Raw genomic sequence first — 16,829 nt, 5'->3', positions numbered from 1 at the left:
AGTTTAGGTTCAGCAAAATTAGAGAGAGTCGGATGCACATTCCTATCTCGTTCCAATATCACGTCACCATGTATCTGCACAGTAACCCCCTTGCCGGAATTTTACTTGGAAGTAAAATTGTCCTAAAGCCTGTCAATCATGAAAACCCTGGTCCCGGAAAGCTTAAAACTATTCTATTACCATACACTGGACTGAGCAAGAGCTTGCTGTCTAGTCTGAGCATAAGTCAGACATCACCCAAAGCAGTAAGTGCTCATCCATCATGACAGATCGTTCCTTAGTTCCCTCCTCAACATCATCAAATTGTCAAGGATGAATAATAGACACAGCACTTAGATACAATCATATAAAGAAATGTCGAGGAATCCTAACTTTGGGGGCCCAAATAAGCTGATTGTGGGGTCAGTACTACGATGACACTCGAGTAAGCTTATGGAATGAGGCGTAAGTGTCACTAGTATTTACCGAGGGTAGCGAGCAAAAGCTTGTATTTTAGATTCTTGGGTTATTTCTTGGTAAGATACAGCCTATCAGCTTGTGAGATTGAGAAGATGAGGTGAGGGTTCGCCCATCGCGGGTACAGTAATGTATTTGAAATCATGACAGTCACTTGACGAAGTCTGGCAACTGCGGGTACTGTAAGATAGGTTAATATTGTATCTCAAATATGCAAATCATATGTATGATTTACTATAATAAATTTGAGATCTAGTTTATTCTTGGGTCACAAATATTGAGATGAAGCGACGAAAAATGAAAACGCGAAGCAGTCATCCGACATCTGCTCCCCCACTGTGAAGACGGAGCTCTACTCCACAATTCCAATGACCCTGCATATGTAGCCTTGGCCCAAAATAGGAAGTGGTGAAGCCCTGTCCTGCATCTGTAGACTTCTCTGTCGGAATCACGGCTCCATCACTCCGCTGCCCCCAAACCACAACTGCTCAACCTTGGATTTGGGACGCCACGAGAAGGGCCGCTTCATGATCCTATCGATATTTTGTAATTACACGTCCCTTTGTGATACACGTGGCAATAGTTGGATACGAGGGTTGATGCCGATGGCAAAATCGGGGAGGTTGTGTCACCCCAGACTCACAATTGAATTAGAGCCGAGTAAGAGGAATTAGCGGAGCCCGAAGTTCTTTGATGATTAAGTATTTGTGGACACGATGAGACATATCTGCTCAATCAATTGTCAATGTGGAAAACCTTACATATGAATGCGAGACTTGCGGCCGCCAAACCCAAACTCCGTGGGTGTTGGCTTCGTCTGCGCCGGAAACCCTGATTTTGGTTGGCTCTCCGCCTATCTTGAGTGGTCTGGAATTTGACTGGGAACGGTTGAACATAGTAAAGTTACCAGTTGCGTGATGTTGCTTTTTTGTTGCTCTGTGTTGCAAAAAGGCATGGTCCTCTAAGAGGTGACGATGTTTTTCGTTCTCGCTTAGCCTCTGGCTTCAGTTGTAAACATTCGCGATCTTGTTCTGATCTGATAATATTAATCTCAGGCTTTCGACTTTTAACTATCAAGTTGAAGGTCTACACGTCAGTCCCTGAGTACAAGTTCAACCCCGGGGTTTTTCTTTCTACTTCAATCAGTGTGCCCCATATTCATATCACAGTCACCGCAAGCAGGAGGGCAAATCAAGTAGCAAATAAATCCAATTATTATTCATTATCAACGATTCCAATGACCAGCGATCTATATGCCATTCATCAATCTCGGTACCACCAACCCACAAAGCCATCCCACTCCGGTCCCGACTCCATTGTGCTCAGTCCAAGCAGGCAGTGGTGCCTCGACGGAAGTACATTCCCAACAGACAAAAGCATTTTCATCTCTCATCCATGTCATACATAAGGAGTGACGTGATAAGATATAAGCCCGACATTTCAAAATACATAAAAAGAAATCGACGACAAATGAAAATGAAATGGAAATGACAGAGAAAGAAAACTCCAGATATCTATCCCGCGCTCGCTATTTTGGAACTCCATCTAATGCCAGCCCATGACAAAAGAAACCCGACATCGTCTCTGTCTCTGTATAGACTTAGAACCTCCGTCTGCTCAGCGTCTTCAAGCTCGCAGTGCCACCCTCATTCCTCAGGACTTCTCTAATCAGAGATCCAAGACCAACCGAGAGACCAGCCTTCTGCACCTCAACAACCCAGTCATCAAGCTCCAGCATAGCAAGCTTCTGGCCGAACTTGTTCTCCAAGTAAGTGCCAAGCTCACGAATCCGGATCCTATCATCACCGCAGTGGTTCTTGACGACAGCGCCTGCGCTACGAGCGAACAGAGAGTTGACAACCATGTATCCGACCTCTTCGACCTCGACGAATTGCATGTGGCCATCGATGCCAGGTGTGTGAGGAACGGCACCGATGCGCATAGAGTACTCGAGGATGTTGGCGGTCATGTTGACGCTTGCTGCTCCGTCGCCGAGGATGTTGGAGGGGCGGTGGACCCAGACTGGGAGGCTGCATTGCTCGGCGGCGGCGAGGAGGTATTTCTCGCCGGCCCATTTGCTGGCTGCGTAGCCCATGGATCCGTCTGTGGGAGGGGTGAAGGTGGGAATGAAGCGCTCGCCGAGGTCGAGTTCTGGGATGAAGGAGGCGATACCTGCTGTGGAGACGAAGTGGAAGGGAGTCTTGCGGACCATTGCTAGGCGGGTGAGTTCCTTGGTAGATCCAAGGTTAGATGCTTGTAAGGAGGCGTAGGACTTGAGGAATGAGACGTCGCAGCCGTTGTGAATGATGCGGTCTGCCTTCTTGGAGAGATCAATGAATTGTTGTTCAGTGAGACCGAGGCGAGGGGAGGCAAGGTCACCGTAGTATTTGATGATCTTGGAGGACATGATTGGTAGAGTACGTGAGGTTTTGCCTTCTGAGAGACGGATGGCAACACAGTGGATCTTGCCAACGCGCTCATCGGCGACGAGTTCGCGGAGGATTTGGGTACCAAGGAAACCGGTTGCTCCAGTGAGGACTACTTCGACGTAGGACCTCGACACAGGTCGAAGACCAAGAGAATGTGGTGAAGACTCAAAGAGTGTTGGCTCAAGAGCAGTCTCGTTGTCCCAGTTGATGGCAGTGGTTGTCTGTGAAAGTTCAAAATCAGTACATATGTCAGACTGCGATATGTTTGGTATAAATACCTCTACATCAGAAACAGCTTCGATCTGTGCAGCCATACTCTCGAGAGTGCTAGATTGGAAAAGAGTGTAAAGGGCAATGTTGGCGCTGAAAGTATCGCGGATCATAGCTTGAACATTGACAAGCAACATGGAATTACCACCGAGGACGAAGAAATCAGAACTGCCACGGACACCGGCAACAGAGACGCCGGCTGGGAGGCATCGACCCCAGATCTCCTTTAGAGAGGCTTCGGTCATGGTGAGGTCGATTGGTGTAGAGTCATCGACTTCCTGGAACGAAGGTAGCTCGATGGCAGCGAGTGCGCGCATATCGATCTTGCCGTTGGGAGTTCTTGGCAGGCTGTCGATAGCAACAAATTTGTTTGGAATCATGGTGGACGGAAGAGGGAGACCTGCGAGGAACTTGCGAGTATCGGCAATTTCCTGGCCGAGGACAGCGAAAGCAACGAGGAAAGCATTGTCGCCTTCGCCACGGAGGCAGACTGCGGCTTCAGTGATGGCACCCTTGGATTCTCGAACGATGGTGGAGCGGATGTCGTCAAGTTCGATACGGACACCACGAAGCTTGACTTGGTTGTCACCGGCGATACGTCCCAGGAAGACGAATCGTCCGTCTGGAAGCATCTTAGCTCTGTCGCCGGTGCGGTACATGCGGTCCCATCCCTTGGCGATATCTGCGTCAGATGCGAATGGATCTGGAACCCACTTGGCAGCAGTCAATTCTTTCTGCCCGAGGTATCCTTGAGAGATGCTGGCACCTCCACAGACCATTTCACCAGGGTGGCCGACTGGGACAGGGTTGAGATTTTCGTCGAGGATGTAGGTGGAGTAGTTAGGGAGCGAGGAGCCGACGATCATGTTCTGCTCGCTGGCTGTTGGGTCGCTGAGAGGAATCTCCCAGGCCGAGTTGATGATGGTGATCTCAGTAGGACCTATGGATGTCGGCTAGGTAGAAGTGGAGAGAAATTTTGGGTACTTACCACACGAATTGAGGAGTCTCAGCTTTGGGAGGCTGATCTTTTGGAATTGCTGGACGATGGCGCTGGTCAATGGCTCACCACAAGAGAATGCAGAGCGCCATTCGGTCAATTGGCGGAGAAGCGCTGGATCTTGACGAAGGATGAGGGAGTAGACGGAAGGAGTAACAATGGTGTATGTGACTTGGTGCTCGACCATGAGCTTAACGAGTTCCATTGGATCGGTTCTGGTCTGGAGGGATGCGACGACCATCTTACCCTGGGAGGCAATGAATTGCATCATCTGGGCAAGCGACAAATCGAAACCAAGGTTAGTGGGTTGAAGAACGACTTCCTTGCCGTTGGCGATGTTGTACTCCTTGTTGACACCATAGATGTGGTTGACGAAGTTGGAGTTCTTCAGCAGCGTTCCCTTTGGTGTACCAGTGGTTCCGGAAGTGTAGATAACACATGCTGTAGCTTCGGGCTGTGACATATCTTCAGTGTAGTGGGTGCGACGACCGCCCATATCCGAGAGCTTGAAGATATGGCGGTTGGGGACGCGGAAGCTGCGTTGCGCTGCTGTCCAGGTTTGCTCGTCGCAGATGATTGCAGCAGGGTTGCAGTCATTGACGATCAGCTCGAGACGGCTGACAGGGTTGGATGGATCCAATGGCACGTAGATTGCACCGATACGGAGCACAGCCAACCAGTAGCAGACACTCATGGCGCTGGGTTCGCAGTTGACACCGACGAATGATTGAGGCTTGACACCCAGTCTGAGCAGGTGAGCGGAGATCGTGCTGACCCATGAGGCCATCTCGATCCAAGTGAGCTGTCCACCGAGATTATCAACAACAGCAACGTTGTTCGACCGAGCTTTGACAGCCCAATCAAACATTCTGTTAATGGTGATGGATTGATCAATGTTGATTCTTGGTCCGGTGCCAATGGCCAACGCTGTGTGTGCATCCTTGACACTGAAAACTGATTGATCCTTGATTGGTAGCGATGGCTTAGATGAAAGGGTCTTGAGGAGGTGGGTGTATGAGTTGAGAACTGTGGACAGGTCCTCCTCAGAGTAGAGGTATTGCTGGGTGGTGACTGTGATCAAGGTGGTTCCATCAACCGCCAATTCGACGTCGAATTGCAAGTCGTATGGGTTGCTGGCATCTGTAATTTGAATGTCAGTATCGTAATTTCGAAGTACTCGAATTTTTGTAGGACCAAGGAGCAGCAATATGGAAACTTACCTTGAAAGTCAACAACCTCAGCTTCACACTCGCCAATAGGCACAGAGCGAAGAGAGCCCATCTTGTAGTTCATCAGAACTTGGAAGAGCGGGTTAGAAGTGGTGCTACGAGGAACCTCCAGTTTATCCAGGAGGACATTGTAAGGAATCTGAGAGTGCTCCAAAGCAGCGAGAGTCTTATCTCTAGCCTGTTGAGTGAGCTTAGCGAATGAGCGGGCACCCTCAACCTTGAATCGGAGAGGAAGCAAATTGACGAAGAAACCCAGAGTGTCGACGTGATCTGGGTCATTCTTGTTGGCATCTGTGATACCAATGCAGATATCATCGATGTTGAGGAGCTTGTGGAGCATGGTTTGGAGGGTTGCCAAGTGTAGATGGAAAGGTGTGACTCGGAGTTTCTGACTGGCTGCCTTGAGTGTAGCAGTGAAAGAGGCGTCGAGTCTGGTCTCCATGATGCGGATGTTGTACTCGGTAAGTGGCTTCCTAGATTTGACGGTTCCGAAGTCGAAGAGAGGCAATGTCTCAGGAACATCTGGGAACTCCTGGCGCCAGTAAGCGACATCTTTGCTGAGGGCTTGGTCGACAGTTGCGCGTTGCTTGTTGGCGTAGTCGATGTACTGGTACTTCAATGGAGCGAGTTTCTCTCCCGAGTAGATCGCCGCGATGTCTCGGACCAAAATTTGGGAACTGGTTGCATCTACAGCGATATGGTGGAAGCCCATTATGAGGACGTGGGAAGTAGGGCTCTCGATCAAGAGAGTGGCCTTCATGCTCTCAGCATTTTCCAGATCATAGCTGTGGTCGTTGGTGCGGTTGAACTCCTCCTTGATCTGAGCCTCGCCAGTGTATGGCTTCTGCTCCATGACGAAAGGAGTCTTCTCCACAGCGCCCAAATACGCGAGGTAGTTGGTCTTGTCAGTGAAGAATGCAGTTCGAAGTGTCTCATGGCGGTCAATGAGATCGTAGAAGGCCTGGTTGAAGTCTGCGACACGGAATGGGCCCTTGATGCGGTAAGCAAGGGTGATGTTGTAGGTAGCTGGGTTGGTGAGGAATGATTGCAAGAACCACAATCGCTCTTGAGAGAAGGACATGCGTCCAACGCGCTCCATGCCTGGCAAGAGTTCAATGCCATCGTATTCGCCAGTCTCTGAACCGGCTCTGGAGATCCAGGTGAAATCCTCGCTAAGGCCGGGGGTCGATGGCGGGGTAGCGAGGAGACTTGGGGTGCTTGCGCCAGAAGAAGCAGACGCCTCAGAAGGTGGAGAAGTACCTTTGGTGCTGTCTGTAAGTTCAACTTCTTCAGTCGCAGCTGCGATCTTGACAAGAGCACCGGCCTCAGCGCAGAGAGTCTGAATGCTTCCTCCACCAAGAACTTTCAGGACAGGCATATCAACATCAATCTGGCTCAAGAACCAAGACCGAATTTCCATTGCCATGAGCGAATCCACTCCGAGAGCCAGGAGAGGCTGAGAGCATTCGATGTTCTCTGCAGCGGCTTGCAGGATACGGCTCATCTTCTGGACGAAGTCGCCTTGGATGATCTCTGCACGTGCCTCTGGTGAAGCTGCTGCTGAAAGACGTTGCTTGATAGGAAGGGAAGAACCGCCGGATGAGGATTGATCCTCGCCCTCTTCTTTGAGGACCATGTGCGAGAATCGAAGGTTGGATGCATACCAAGGGTTGTCGGCACCGGGCAGTGCGCTGTTGCGAGGAATACCCGTGATGACTAGAAAAGAGGCCAATGTCAGTATTCAGAAAGAAGGTATACGTAAGATTTCGAAAATTGAACCTGTCGTCGAAAGTTTTGCAATCATTTGAAGGGAGCGGAGACTTACTATCATTGGAATGTCCTGAATCAGGACGACCACAAATAACACACTCAGCAAACATATCCAAGAAAGCTGGCTCGGAAATAGCCATCCACTTTTGTCTCTTCAACGAGCTTTCAAGAGCTGCATCCTGAGACACAACTCCAATACCGATAACCATACCAATGTGCATGACCGAAGCAGTTAGACCACGAGCTCTGCGCTGCGCAGCAATAGTCTGCATGTATCCATTGGCAGCGAGGTAGTTGGATTGACCGCGGTTACCGACAGTATTAGCAAGAGAAGAGAACAGGATAAAGAAATCCAAATCGCTGCCCTCACCAAACAGCTCGTCAAGCTGGTTCGTGCCATCAACCTTGGGCTTCAGCGAGATCTGGAAGTCCTCAAGGGTGATATCGTTGAAAAGGCGATCAGCGAGAACCATTGCGGCATTGGCGACACCTGCAATCGGAGGCATCTTGCGGCAGATCTCCTCATGGGTCTTGCGGAGGGACGAGCCGTCTGTGACGTCGCAGGCAAAGATTTCGACGTTGCCGCCTGCGGTTGCCATCTCGTCGAGCCAAGTCTGGTTGACTGATTTGGGGTTTCGGGTGGTGAGTGCCAAATGCTTTGCGCCATTCTGGACCATCCATCTGCAGAGAGCTTGTCCGAGACCTCCTGTGCATCCAACAAGGAGGTATGTCTTGTCTGCTCTGAATAGCTCTTTGGTGTTGATTGGTGCGATTTGGACAGAAACTTCGGCGTCCTTGGTGAAGTCCAAGACTGCTGGGTACGCGATTGCCTTAGTAGAGCTTGCGACTTGGGAAAGCGAGACGATCTCAGGAGTCTCAGAGCGATCCACAAAGTTGGCAGCGACGAAGTGAGCCTTCAGAAGCTCGTCGTGGAGGCAGTCTGAGACTTTGTTAATTCCAGAGCTGGCTTTCTTGCCAAAGAGATCATGAATTTTGGTGTTGATGCATTCGTCATTGCTCTGGAGAGCAGCAATACTGGATGGCTGATCAACACCAGAGAAGTCCAAGACCATGTCAATCTTTGCAGGAAGGATGTTGCGGAGGACACGCTCTGGGGTGTGGGGATTGATATAGACAGTCTTCGATCCTGCTGGTACTGGTGTCGTGGATGCAGAGAAGGTCTTGAGTCCAAGGGCTTCGGCAGTGGCTTGGAAAGCTGATGCGAGACTCTTGTCGGGTCCCAAGAACAGGACGGTGGATCCATGACGAAGCTTGGAGAACAGAGCAGTAGATACGAAGGTGCTTGCGACTGACTCGATGAATTTGGGTGGTGAGTCTACCTTCACGTAGATTGGGACAACCTGCGAAACAGGCACATCGATTATCGAGGCGTTGATGTTAGAGAACGCAAGGACATCTTTGCCAGGTGCAATCTCTCCACCTTCAACAACCTTACCGATAACCAGGTACATGTGCATGTTCTCGCCTACCTTGATAGCCGAAAGCAGAGAGTGAGTAACCTTGATCTTGATAGCAGAGGTATCCTTGGTCGCAGTCATCGAAAGGTATGGCTCCGAGAGAACGTAAGAGCCCTCAGATTCGGAGACCACGACTTGGGTCTGAGCAGGCGAAACCTTCTTTTGAATAGCACGGCGGCGTGCATTGAGACGATCATTGAGGACCTGATCAGCAGTGATACGAGGAATCAAGAATTTACCGTTCTTGATGACCAATTCTGGCTCGGCTGTCCAGAGGATGTTGGGGCAGACAGCGCGAATAGCATCGTCGGCGAAGAGGCGAAGTGAGGCAGCGGCAATCAGATCATTGCTGGTCTCTGCCTCAGATGGCTCAATATCCAGAAGTTGGAATTGCACATGGGCGTACTCGGATTGGAGACCACGTCCAACACCGACAGACATGTTGGCGTAGGCGTTCTCGAGTCTGCATCCGGAGGTGACCCAGAGGACTTGGCGGGCTTGGTCAACGACGCTTTGCAGACCAGTGATAGTCTCCTGCTTCAGGTTCTTCCAGATGGGCTCATCCAAATCCTGGACAAAGATGACAGAAGAAATTGGTGCAGTGTGCAAGTGTGCCTTCTGGATGGTATCAACAAAGGAGAATGTTGGGAGCTCGTTGCCCAGAAGTCGGCAGGACTCGTTGATGTAGGTGGTAATCTCCGCATTTCGAGCTTGGCTGCCGCCGATGATGCAGATATCCTTGAGAGCGATTGGTAGGACTGGTGGGCAGAGTGGCTCTCTCAAGAATTGAACTTCGTCAGACAAAGCCTGAGAAAGAACAACCGATGTCATATACATTGGACGATCAGCCAAATCGTTGGTAACTTGGTCGACACCCGAGAATCCAGTCTCTTTGAGAAGAGAAGTCCATTGAGACATAGACGCAGCAGGACCGAAGCGGCGGCTATCCTCATCTCCCGCCCACCAAGCAGGGAGACCAAGAGTCATGAATTTGACGCGAAGAACGTCTGGTACACTAATCTCCTGGAGGACGACATATCCACCTGGCTTGAGAAGCAGGCGGATGTTCTCCATGGTGCGCTGCAAGTTCTGAGAAGTTTGGACGACATTGGACGCGATGATCATATCATAGGAGTGCTCTTCGAAGCCCTGCTCAACGACATCGCCTTCAATCTCAAGCTGTTGGAACTTCATCTTGCTGGTCCACTTCTGCAGGGTCTCGCGGGCACGATCGAATGACTTATCAGTAGAGTCGGTGAAAGCATAGCTCTTGAAGAGGTGTCCAATTTCCTCGAAAACACCCTTAGTAACAGCGCCGTTGCCAGCACCAACTTCAAGAATTTTCATTCCGGCATATCTGTGGACGACTTGTCCGACGGCGCGGCTCAAGGAGACGTTGGATTCCTTGATTTGTTGACCGAGTGCGTAGTATCGGTTGAGCATATCATCCTTCATCATGCATTCGAGCAGGTTTGTCTCGCCGCGGACAACAGAAAGAAGATTTTGTCCGACAGTGGTGATGAGCTGGATATCAACTTGATCCAAGTGCTTTGCAGCTTGAGCCTCAAGCCACTCAGAATCATCTTCGGCCCATTCAGCCCGAAGGGTAGGATGTTGTCCGTTCTCCACGACAGGGAAGAGGTGATCGATGAATTGGAAGATTCTCTGGTGGTTCCATGAGAAGGATTCAACCTCTTGGCGAGAAACAGAGTGGTTGAGCTTGCGCAAATACATATAGGCGAGGCGCTCGCACAGGTCAACGAGACTAGGCTCAGAGGAAGCTTCGTCAGAAGTGAGGACAATATCCTGAGCGGTCTTGGTAACTTCTGGACGCCAGATAGTTTGCGAGTAGAGCTCGACATCATTATCGGCATTGGCACGTTCCAATGATGCTGCACAAAGTCAGGATTAGAGTCTTCTAAGAATCCAAGAAACTTTTGAGGAAGCACTTACTGCAAGCCAGGCCTTCAATCTGCATACGAGGGGCACCATTAGTAGAATCACACATCTCAATATCGGCAACGATCTTCATGTTCTCGTTGCTAGTAATGAAAGTGTCGATGGTGACAGGAGTAGCCTCAGCAGCCTCGTCGCGGTCAGTGCTGATTCTCAGACACTTGATACCAGTTGGGAGGTATGGTGAAGCCATTCCACCGTCGCCAGGGAAGTGGAGTGCTGCGAAGACCGTCTGGAATGATGCATCCATCAACGCTGGGTGCATCATGGCTGGCATCTCGGGGTCTTCAGGGTATTCGATGGCTGTTGCGGTGGCCCTGTTCATCCGTCTGTCGATGCTGGTAAGACGATTGAACAGTCCGGTATAGTTGAATCCGATCTCCACGAGCGAGTTGTAGAAGCTCTCGACATTGAGAGAGCTGAGCAGTACTGGCGTATCGTCACGAACAGGAAGGATGATATCAGGTGTGTTGGAATCGGCCAACACTACGCGCATACGACCCTTCATGTTCAAGTCCCAGTTGTCGGCATCGACACCGACAGCAGAGAATATGGAAAACTCAGCCTCAATGAAGTTCTCGCCGTTGAGCGGTCCTTCATGGGTCTTCTTGAGCGTCAGAAGGGTGTCCACACCAGCAGAACCCTCCTCCAAAGCGATGGCGCGGGACAATTCAATGTCCAACAGCTCCACCAACTTTGTTGGGTGGTCCTTGGCGAGATCCTTTGACGCTTCCAAAGCCATGACTAGGTAAGCAGCTCCTGGGTAGACGATCTGGCCTTGAACCTTGTGGCCAGCGAGCCAAGGAGTCTCAGAAACTCGAACGGTGTTGCGGTAGCGCATGTCGTGCTCAAGGTCATCTGGGAGTTGGGCACCGAGCAAGTCGTGGCGAGGCTTGCTGCGTTGGCGGTACTTGCGGGAGTAGCGCGTCTCTCCCCAGTAGATCTGAGAGTGGTCCCAAGCATACGTTGGGAGACCGGTTGCCAGGGTTGGAGAAACACCAGCTTGGAATGATCGGATATACTCATCGCTTGTGATCTCGGATGGTGCCTTGTAGTTCATGAGTCCACCAAGGCAGTTGGCCATGGCACCGATGTCGTTAGTGAAACGTGCGAGGGTACCGCCGTATGGGAGGTTGGATCCAGTAGCAGCTTTGAAAGTCTGGAGGAATGGGCCTTTAAGAGCAGTATGAGGGCCGACTTCGATCGCGAAATCGAAGGCCTCTTCACCAAGAACAGCTTGCTCAACAGCGGTAGAGAACAGAACAGGCTTGAGCATGTTGTCCTTCCAGTACACACTGGTCAAAGCCTTGAGATCCATCTCATCGACAATTGGATCGCCTGTGACACTGGAAACCCAGGTACACCCCTCGAAAGGAAGCTTTGGCTGGATTCGGCAAGCTCTGAGGGAAGCCATGTACGGAACGGAAACAGGGTTCATGTGTTGAGAGTGGTAAGCCTTGTTTACCTTCAAGGCTCGGGCAAAAATGCCTCTCTCGTCAAGCATGGCCTTTGCTTCCTTCACAGCATCAACATCGCCAGAAAGAGTGACGCTCTCAGGAGCATTGCTTGCAGCGACTTGAATACGTCCAACAAGAGCTGGGTGGCAGCAGAACTCATCTGCGTCCTCGTGTGAAAGACCAGCAGCCAACATAGTACCCTCCTTGCCGGATGGACCTTGGGCGAGTTTGGTGTGGAGACCACGGTAGTAAGCGATCTTGATGGCTTCGGAGGCATTGACAACACCTGCAGCATAAGCAGCGCCAATCTCACCACTGGAGTGTCCAACAACGGTAGTGAAAGTGTGTCCAACAGAGCGAAGGATATCGACAAGCATGACTTGCACGGCTGTGCATACTGGCTGAGAGAATTCGGCTTCGTCGATTCGCTTGCCAGCTTCTTTATCGCAGATGACCTGCTCGAGAGTCCAAGTAGGTCCATCTGGGAGCCCTGCGAGAGCAGCATCCAGTCCGACAATTGATTGCTTGGCCATGGAAGAAGAGAGCATAAGCTCACGGCCCATGTTGGCCCATTGAGCACCTTGTCCAGTGAAGACACCAAGAATACGAGCCTTCTTAGATCGGTTGTCTCGGCGCTTGCCGATGGCAGTAGGTGGGCTTTGCTTGGTCTTCTCGACCACCGCTGCCATGTTGGCAAGGAGCGCCTCTCTAGTTGGACCAGAGAAGGTTGCCTTAAGTGCCAACTCGGAGCGACGGTTCTGAAGGGTCCAGGCAAGATCATTGAGATTGAGCTGTTCGTTCTTCTCGATGAAGTCATGGTAGTTGGAAACCATAGCAGCGAGAGATGCCTCGTTGTTGGCAGACAGGACCAATGGGGTGGCGAGTGGGGCTTGAGTGGAAGCTGGCATCAATTGTTTACGCGAAAGCGTTGGAGCGGGGTGATAACTCTCAACAATGGCGTGAGCATTGGTTCCTCCGAATCCGAAGCAGTTGACTGACGCTCGGCGTGGCTGCCCAGCTGGGGGAGCAGGCCATGCTTGAGTCTCGGTAGCGAGTGCGAGGTGGTCAAGGAGAGGGAGGATCTTGGGGTTGTAGCTCTGGAAAAGAAGGTTACCTGGGATGACACCGAGCTTGATGGCATTGGCAGTCTTGATCAGACCAGCAAGTCCAGCAGTTCCCTCAGTGTGGCCCATGGCGGTCTTGACGGAGCCTACAAGCAAGTTCTCGCCCTCTCTCTTGATGTTCTCGGCGAAGAAAGCATCGCGGATACCATTGGCTTCGATTGGGTCACCAGCAGGGGTTCCGGTACCGTGAGCCTCAAAATATTGTGGGCGGTCGAGGGCAGAGTAAGGGTTCAAGCCAGCCTTCTTGTAAACTTGTTGAATCAGGTTGGTTTGAGCCTCGCCACTGGGCAGGGTTATACCCTTGGTACGACCATCTGAGTTGACGCCAGTCTCTCTGATGATACACTATGGACAACGAGTCAGTTCCTGGTTTTAACGCAGAGAAGGAATGATGATAACTTACAGTGATGTCGTCCCCATCAGCAATAGCATCCGAGAGACGCTTCATGATGACAGCAGCAAAACCTTCACCACGAGCATATCCATTCGCACCAGCATCCCACATGCGAGATCGACCTTCAGCAGACAACATGTGGAGGTTGGACTCGGTAGCCATGAACTCAGGGTTCAAGATCAAATTGGCACCACCTGCAATTGCCATTCTTGCTTCTCCAGAGCGCAGACTCTGAACACCGCGGTGAACCGCGACCAAGGAGGACGAGCAGGCAGTATTAATTGTCTCGGATGGACCCTTCAAATCGAAGAAGTAGGACAATCTGTTCGACAGGATACTGGAGTTCGTGCCGGTAGCGAAGTAGGTCGGCAGAGACTCGGGAGAGCGCAGGAGCATCTCGTAGTAATCGGCAGTCATGACACCGACATACACGGCAGTGTCAGAGCCTTGCATATGTTCCATGGAGAAGCCACCAGATTCCATGGCTTCATAGACAGTCTCCAGCAGAATGCGATGTTGAGGGTCCACGGCCTCGGCTTCACGGGGGTTGATGCCAAAGAAAGAGGCATCCCATTCGCGGACGTTCTCCTTGAGGAGATAGGCATGCTTGACGTTGAGGGCTCCGGCTCGCTCGCCATTGGAGTGGTGAAACCCATCAGAGTTCCAGCGATCCATTGGGATGGCCCTCAAGGCATCACGCTTATCCAAGAGCATCTCCCAGAGCTTAGAAGGGCTGCTGGCCCCTCCTGGGAAACGACATCCTGTGCCTACGATGGCGATGGGCTCTCCTCCTTGCATGGTGACGCTGTTGACAGGCTTGGTGGAAACCATGTTGACTGATTATTTGAGGCTGGGTGGGAATTATTTTGCTGTTGACGTGGGATCGGAAGATGCGAAGTAATTCGAGAAATGAGGTGGAAGTCTTCAATGTTCGGGGCAATGAAGCTATCAGGGGTAGAGTCACAGTCGTATAAAGACAGTAGAGTCAAGAGATGTCAAGTGAAGTTGTCCAAAATTCGGGGTAATGGAGAACTAATTCGATGTAGTCTTGAAAGATGATTGAGACTTAGCGAAGGTCAAGTCGAGGGTTCGTTGATGTCGGGATAATCAAGTACTTTCGAGATGAAGATTCTGATGTTGTGATTGGAAGTCTTGAGAGGGGGACTGTCGATTCGAGTTGCTCAAAGTCGGGAAAATTTGAGTCGTTCGAGTCGAGTATTCTCAAGGGATGTAGAGTTGGGATGAGGAGTTATGTGTGGATGAGATATCATAAGTCTATAAGTCGTGATACCAGCTCCATGATATGTGAAGCCATGAGACGCCGCCGGCTACCATCAGCCGGGACGCCTCTTTGGGAGAAACCCCACTCCGTCCCATTCCGACACAGCAAAGTATCCGTCCGTATACTTCGGGGGTTGGTGTTGACAGCGTCGGTCAGCCTGATCGGTCTGTTTCTGGACTATGGAAGCTTATTCCTGAAGCTTATCGTGGTACTAGCACGTGCTTTCAGGGCAAGAGTCCTCTCGAGGGAGGCACTCAGCGCTTGCTGAGCACCAACTCAGCCTCTCTGAAAGCCACCGACTTCAGGTGACCGGCACCGAAAAGGACCCCCGAGCCCGAAATTCGAGTTTGAGAATGGTTTAATATTATTAAACCACATGTCTTTCAACTTGAATTATCAGCTGTTGGAGTAATTCGGATTGGGAGGTGGGTTGAACGCCTTGCGGTCGCACCCGCAGACTTGATGAGCCATAATAAATCCAGCGACGCTTATTTTCAGTTTGAGATACATCTGAGCGCTTCCCCTAAGGAATTTTTCTGAACGTTCTCTTAATTCCGAAATCGTTTGAGCAAAAACTGAAGCGATCCGAACATTCTCAAGGCCTTTGTGGATAGGGGATTGCAAACGGCAGGACGCGACTTGAGACTCGCAAAAGTGAGCTCATCTGAAGCACTTGCCCAGTCAGACGCGGAGCTCGCTAGAGTCAATAGCATCCAATAGAGCTCTTGCTTAGAGCAGGACGTGTGGTTATTGGGCCGGCATGGAACTATTCAGAAAAAGGAATTTGGAGAGAGGATGAAGAACTGTCCGAATATCGCGTCTGACGCGCTACGGCGTAAGATTCTAAATTTGGATTGTGGCTTGGCTAGTCACGTGCTTGACTTATCTAGCCCAGGTACCTAGGTAGATATTTGACCCTGACAGCCTGCAGATATAAGTTTACGAGTTCCTAGTCGGAGAAAACAGCGGGATGAGCAGTCGGTTCGACTGATGGCTAATTGAAAGTGGGAATTGGGAATAAATCTGAAGGGAGCGGTTTTTGTTAAGCGAAACATCGCTTCTTTCGCCGTATTCCTACTGGAGCGTATCTTGAAGACTATGGAGGTGCTGAAGCACTCTAATGTAAGAGAGACGACAATCCGAATTTCAGGATAAATCTATATTATGGTGCATTGCGTGAATAAAACAGATGCCGAAGCAATTTAGATGCATCCTTTCGAGGGCAGAGAATGTCCACGTGACATGTTAATATCCTCCCTACTAGTCCCTGCATCGGCTTAGAAACCACGCAGGCACGCTGAAAGGACGACCTCCAAATTTGAACTATCTCAATGTTCAATTACAATTCAGATGCACCGGTGAGCAAGGACTGGCCTTCTGTGCGCCCATCAATAGCAGTCGATATCACGAGTAGACAAAAACATACCGACAGTGGTCGAAGCAATTCCGAATTCTTAAATTTCGTCTTTCTAACTAGGAACTGTTTACAACTCACTTTATAAGCGATTAGATTATCAAAGGTATATTTTCAGAATATCCCCTCGAAACCCTGAATCGGTATAAATACTTTTCGCTAAGTTGGTGCTCCTTCAAAGAGGAGATTAGAATGTGTTGCTTGATATTATGATGCTGAACGACAGAGTATTGGTGATACCCCAATAAGTGTCCGGTAAAATACCTACAAATGAATTCTACGTGTTTTCGAAGTTGGGAATATCATTGGTGATACAGGAAAAGGAGAGATCCAAAGTATGAAGAGACAGGACAAGAAAGACCTCGTTTTGATGCCATGGCACGAATAACACAGTCAATCCTCAGTAGCTCAGCATCTTTTACACCGGTTGCCAATACATTACAGGTTTCCCGCTCAAATATTTCACTCAATACTGGCCAATTGTCGTTTTATTGAATACTTATCCGTTCTCAACGATTTATAGATCTTTGCTCACTCAACACGATCGAAGCTGGCAGCACAAGATTCGCAGCG

The 16,829-nt window shown here is 50.3% G+C and overlaps 1 protein-coding gene across 1 annotated transcript; it reads right to left on the bottom strand.

Moving 5' to 3' along the window:
- Positions 1 to 1,682: 1,682 nt before the first annotated feature.
- Positions 1,683 to 15,643, bottom strand: PKS10_2 (polyketide synthase). Its single transcript, XM_058505269.1, has 7 exons — positions 13,570 to 15,643; positions 10,583 to 13,511; positions 7,207 to 10,521; positions 5,373 to 7,097; positions 4,144 to 5,292; positions 3,164 to 4,095; positions 1,683 to 3,106 (listed from the first exon to the last, which is right to left on the bottom strand). Exons 1-7 carry the CDS (start codon positions 14,389 to 14,391, stop codon positions 2,057 to 2,059), a joined length of 11,922 nt encoding a protein of 3,973 aa, XP_058359826.1. The 5' UTR covers positions 14,392 to 15,643; the 3' UTR covers positions 1,683 to 2,056.
- Positions 15,644 to 16,829: the final 1,186 nt, after the last annotated feature.

This window comes from Cadophora gregata (genome assembly GCF_030347475.1).
Source record: "Cadophora gregata isolate MNR1 chromosome Unknown scaffold_5, whole genome shotgun sequence".
Taxonomy (NCBI): domain Eukaryota; kingdom Fungi; phylum Ascomycota; class Leotiomycetes; order Helotiales; family Ploettnerulaceae; genus Cadophora; species Cadophora gregata.
Note: the sequence above shows the minus strand (reverse complement) of the source record. Positions and strands in the feature narration are given on the sequence as shown.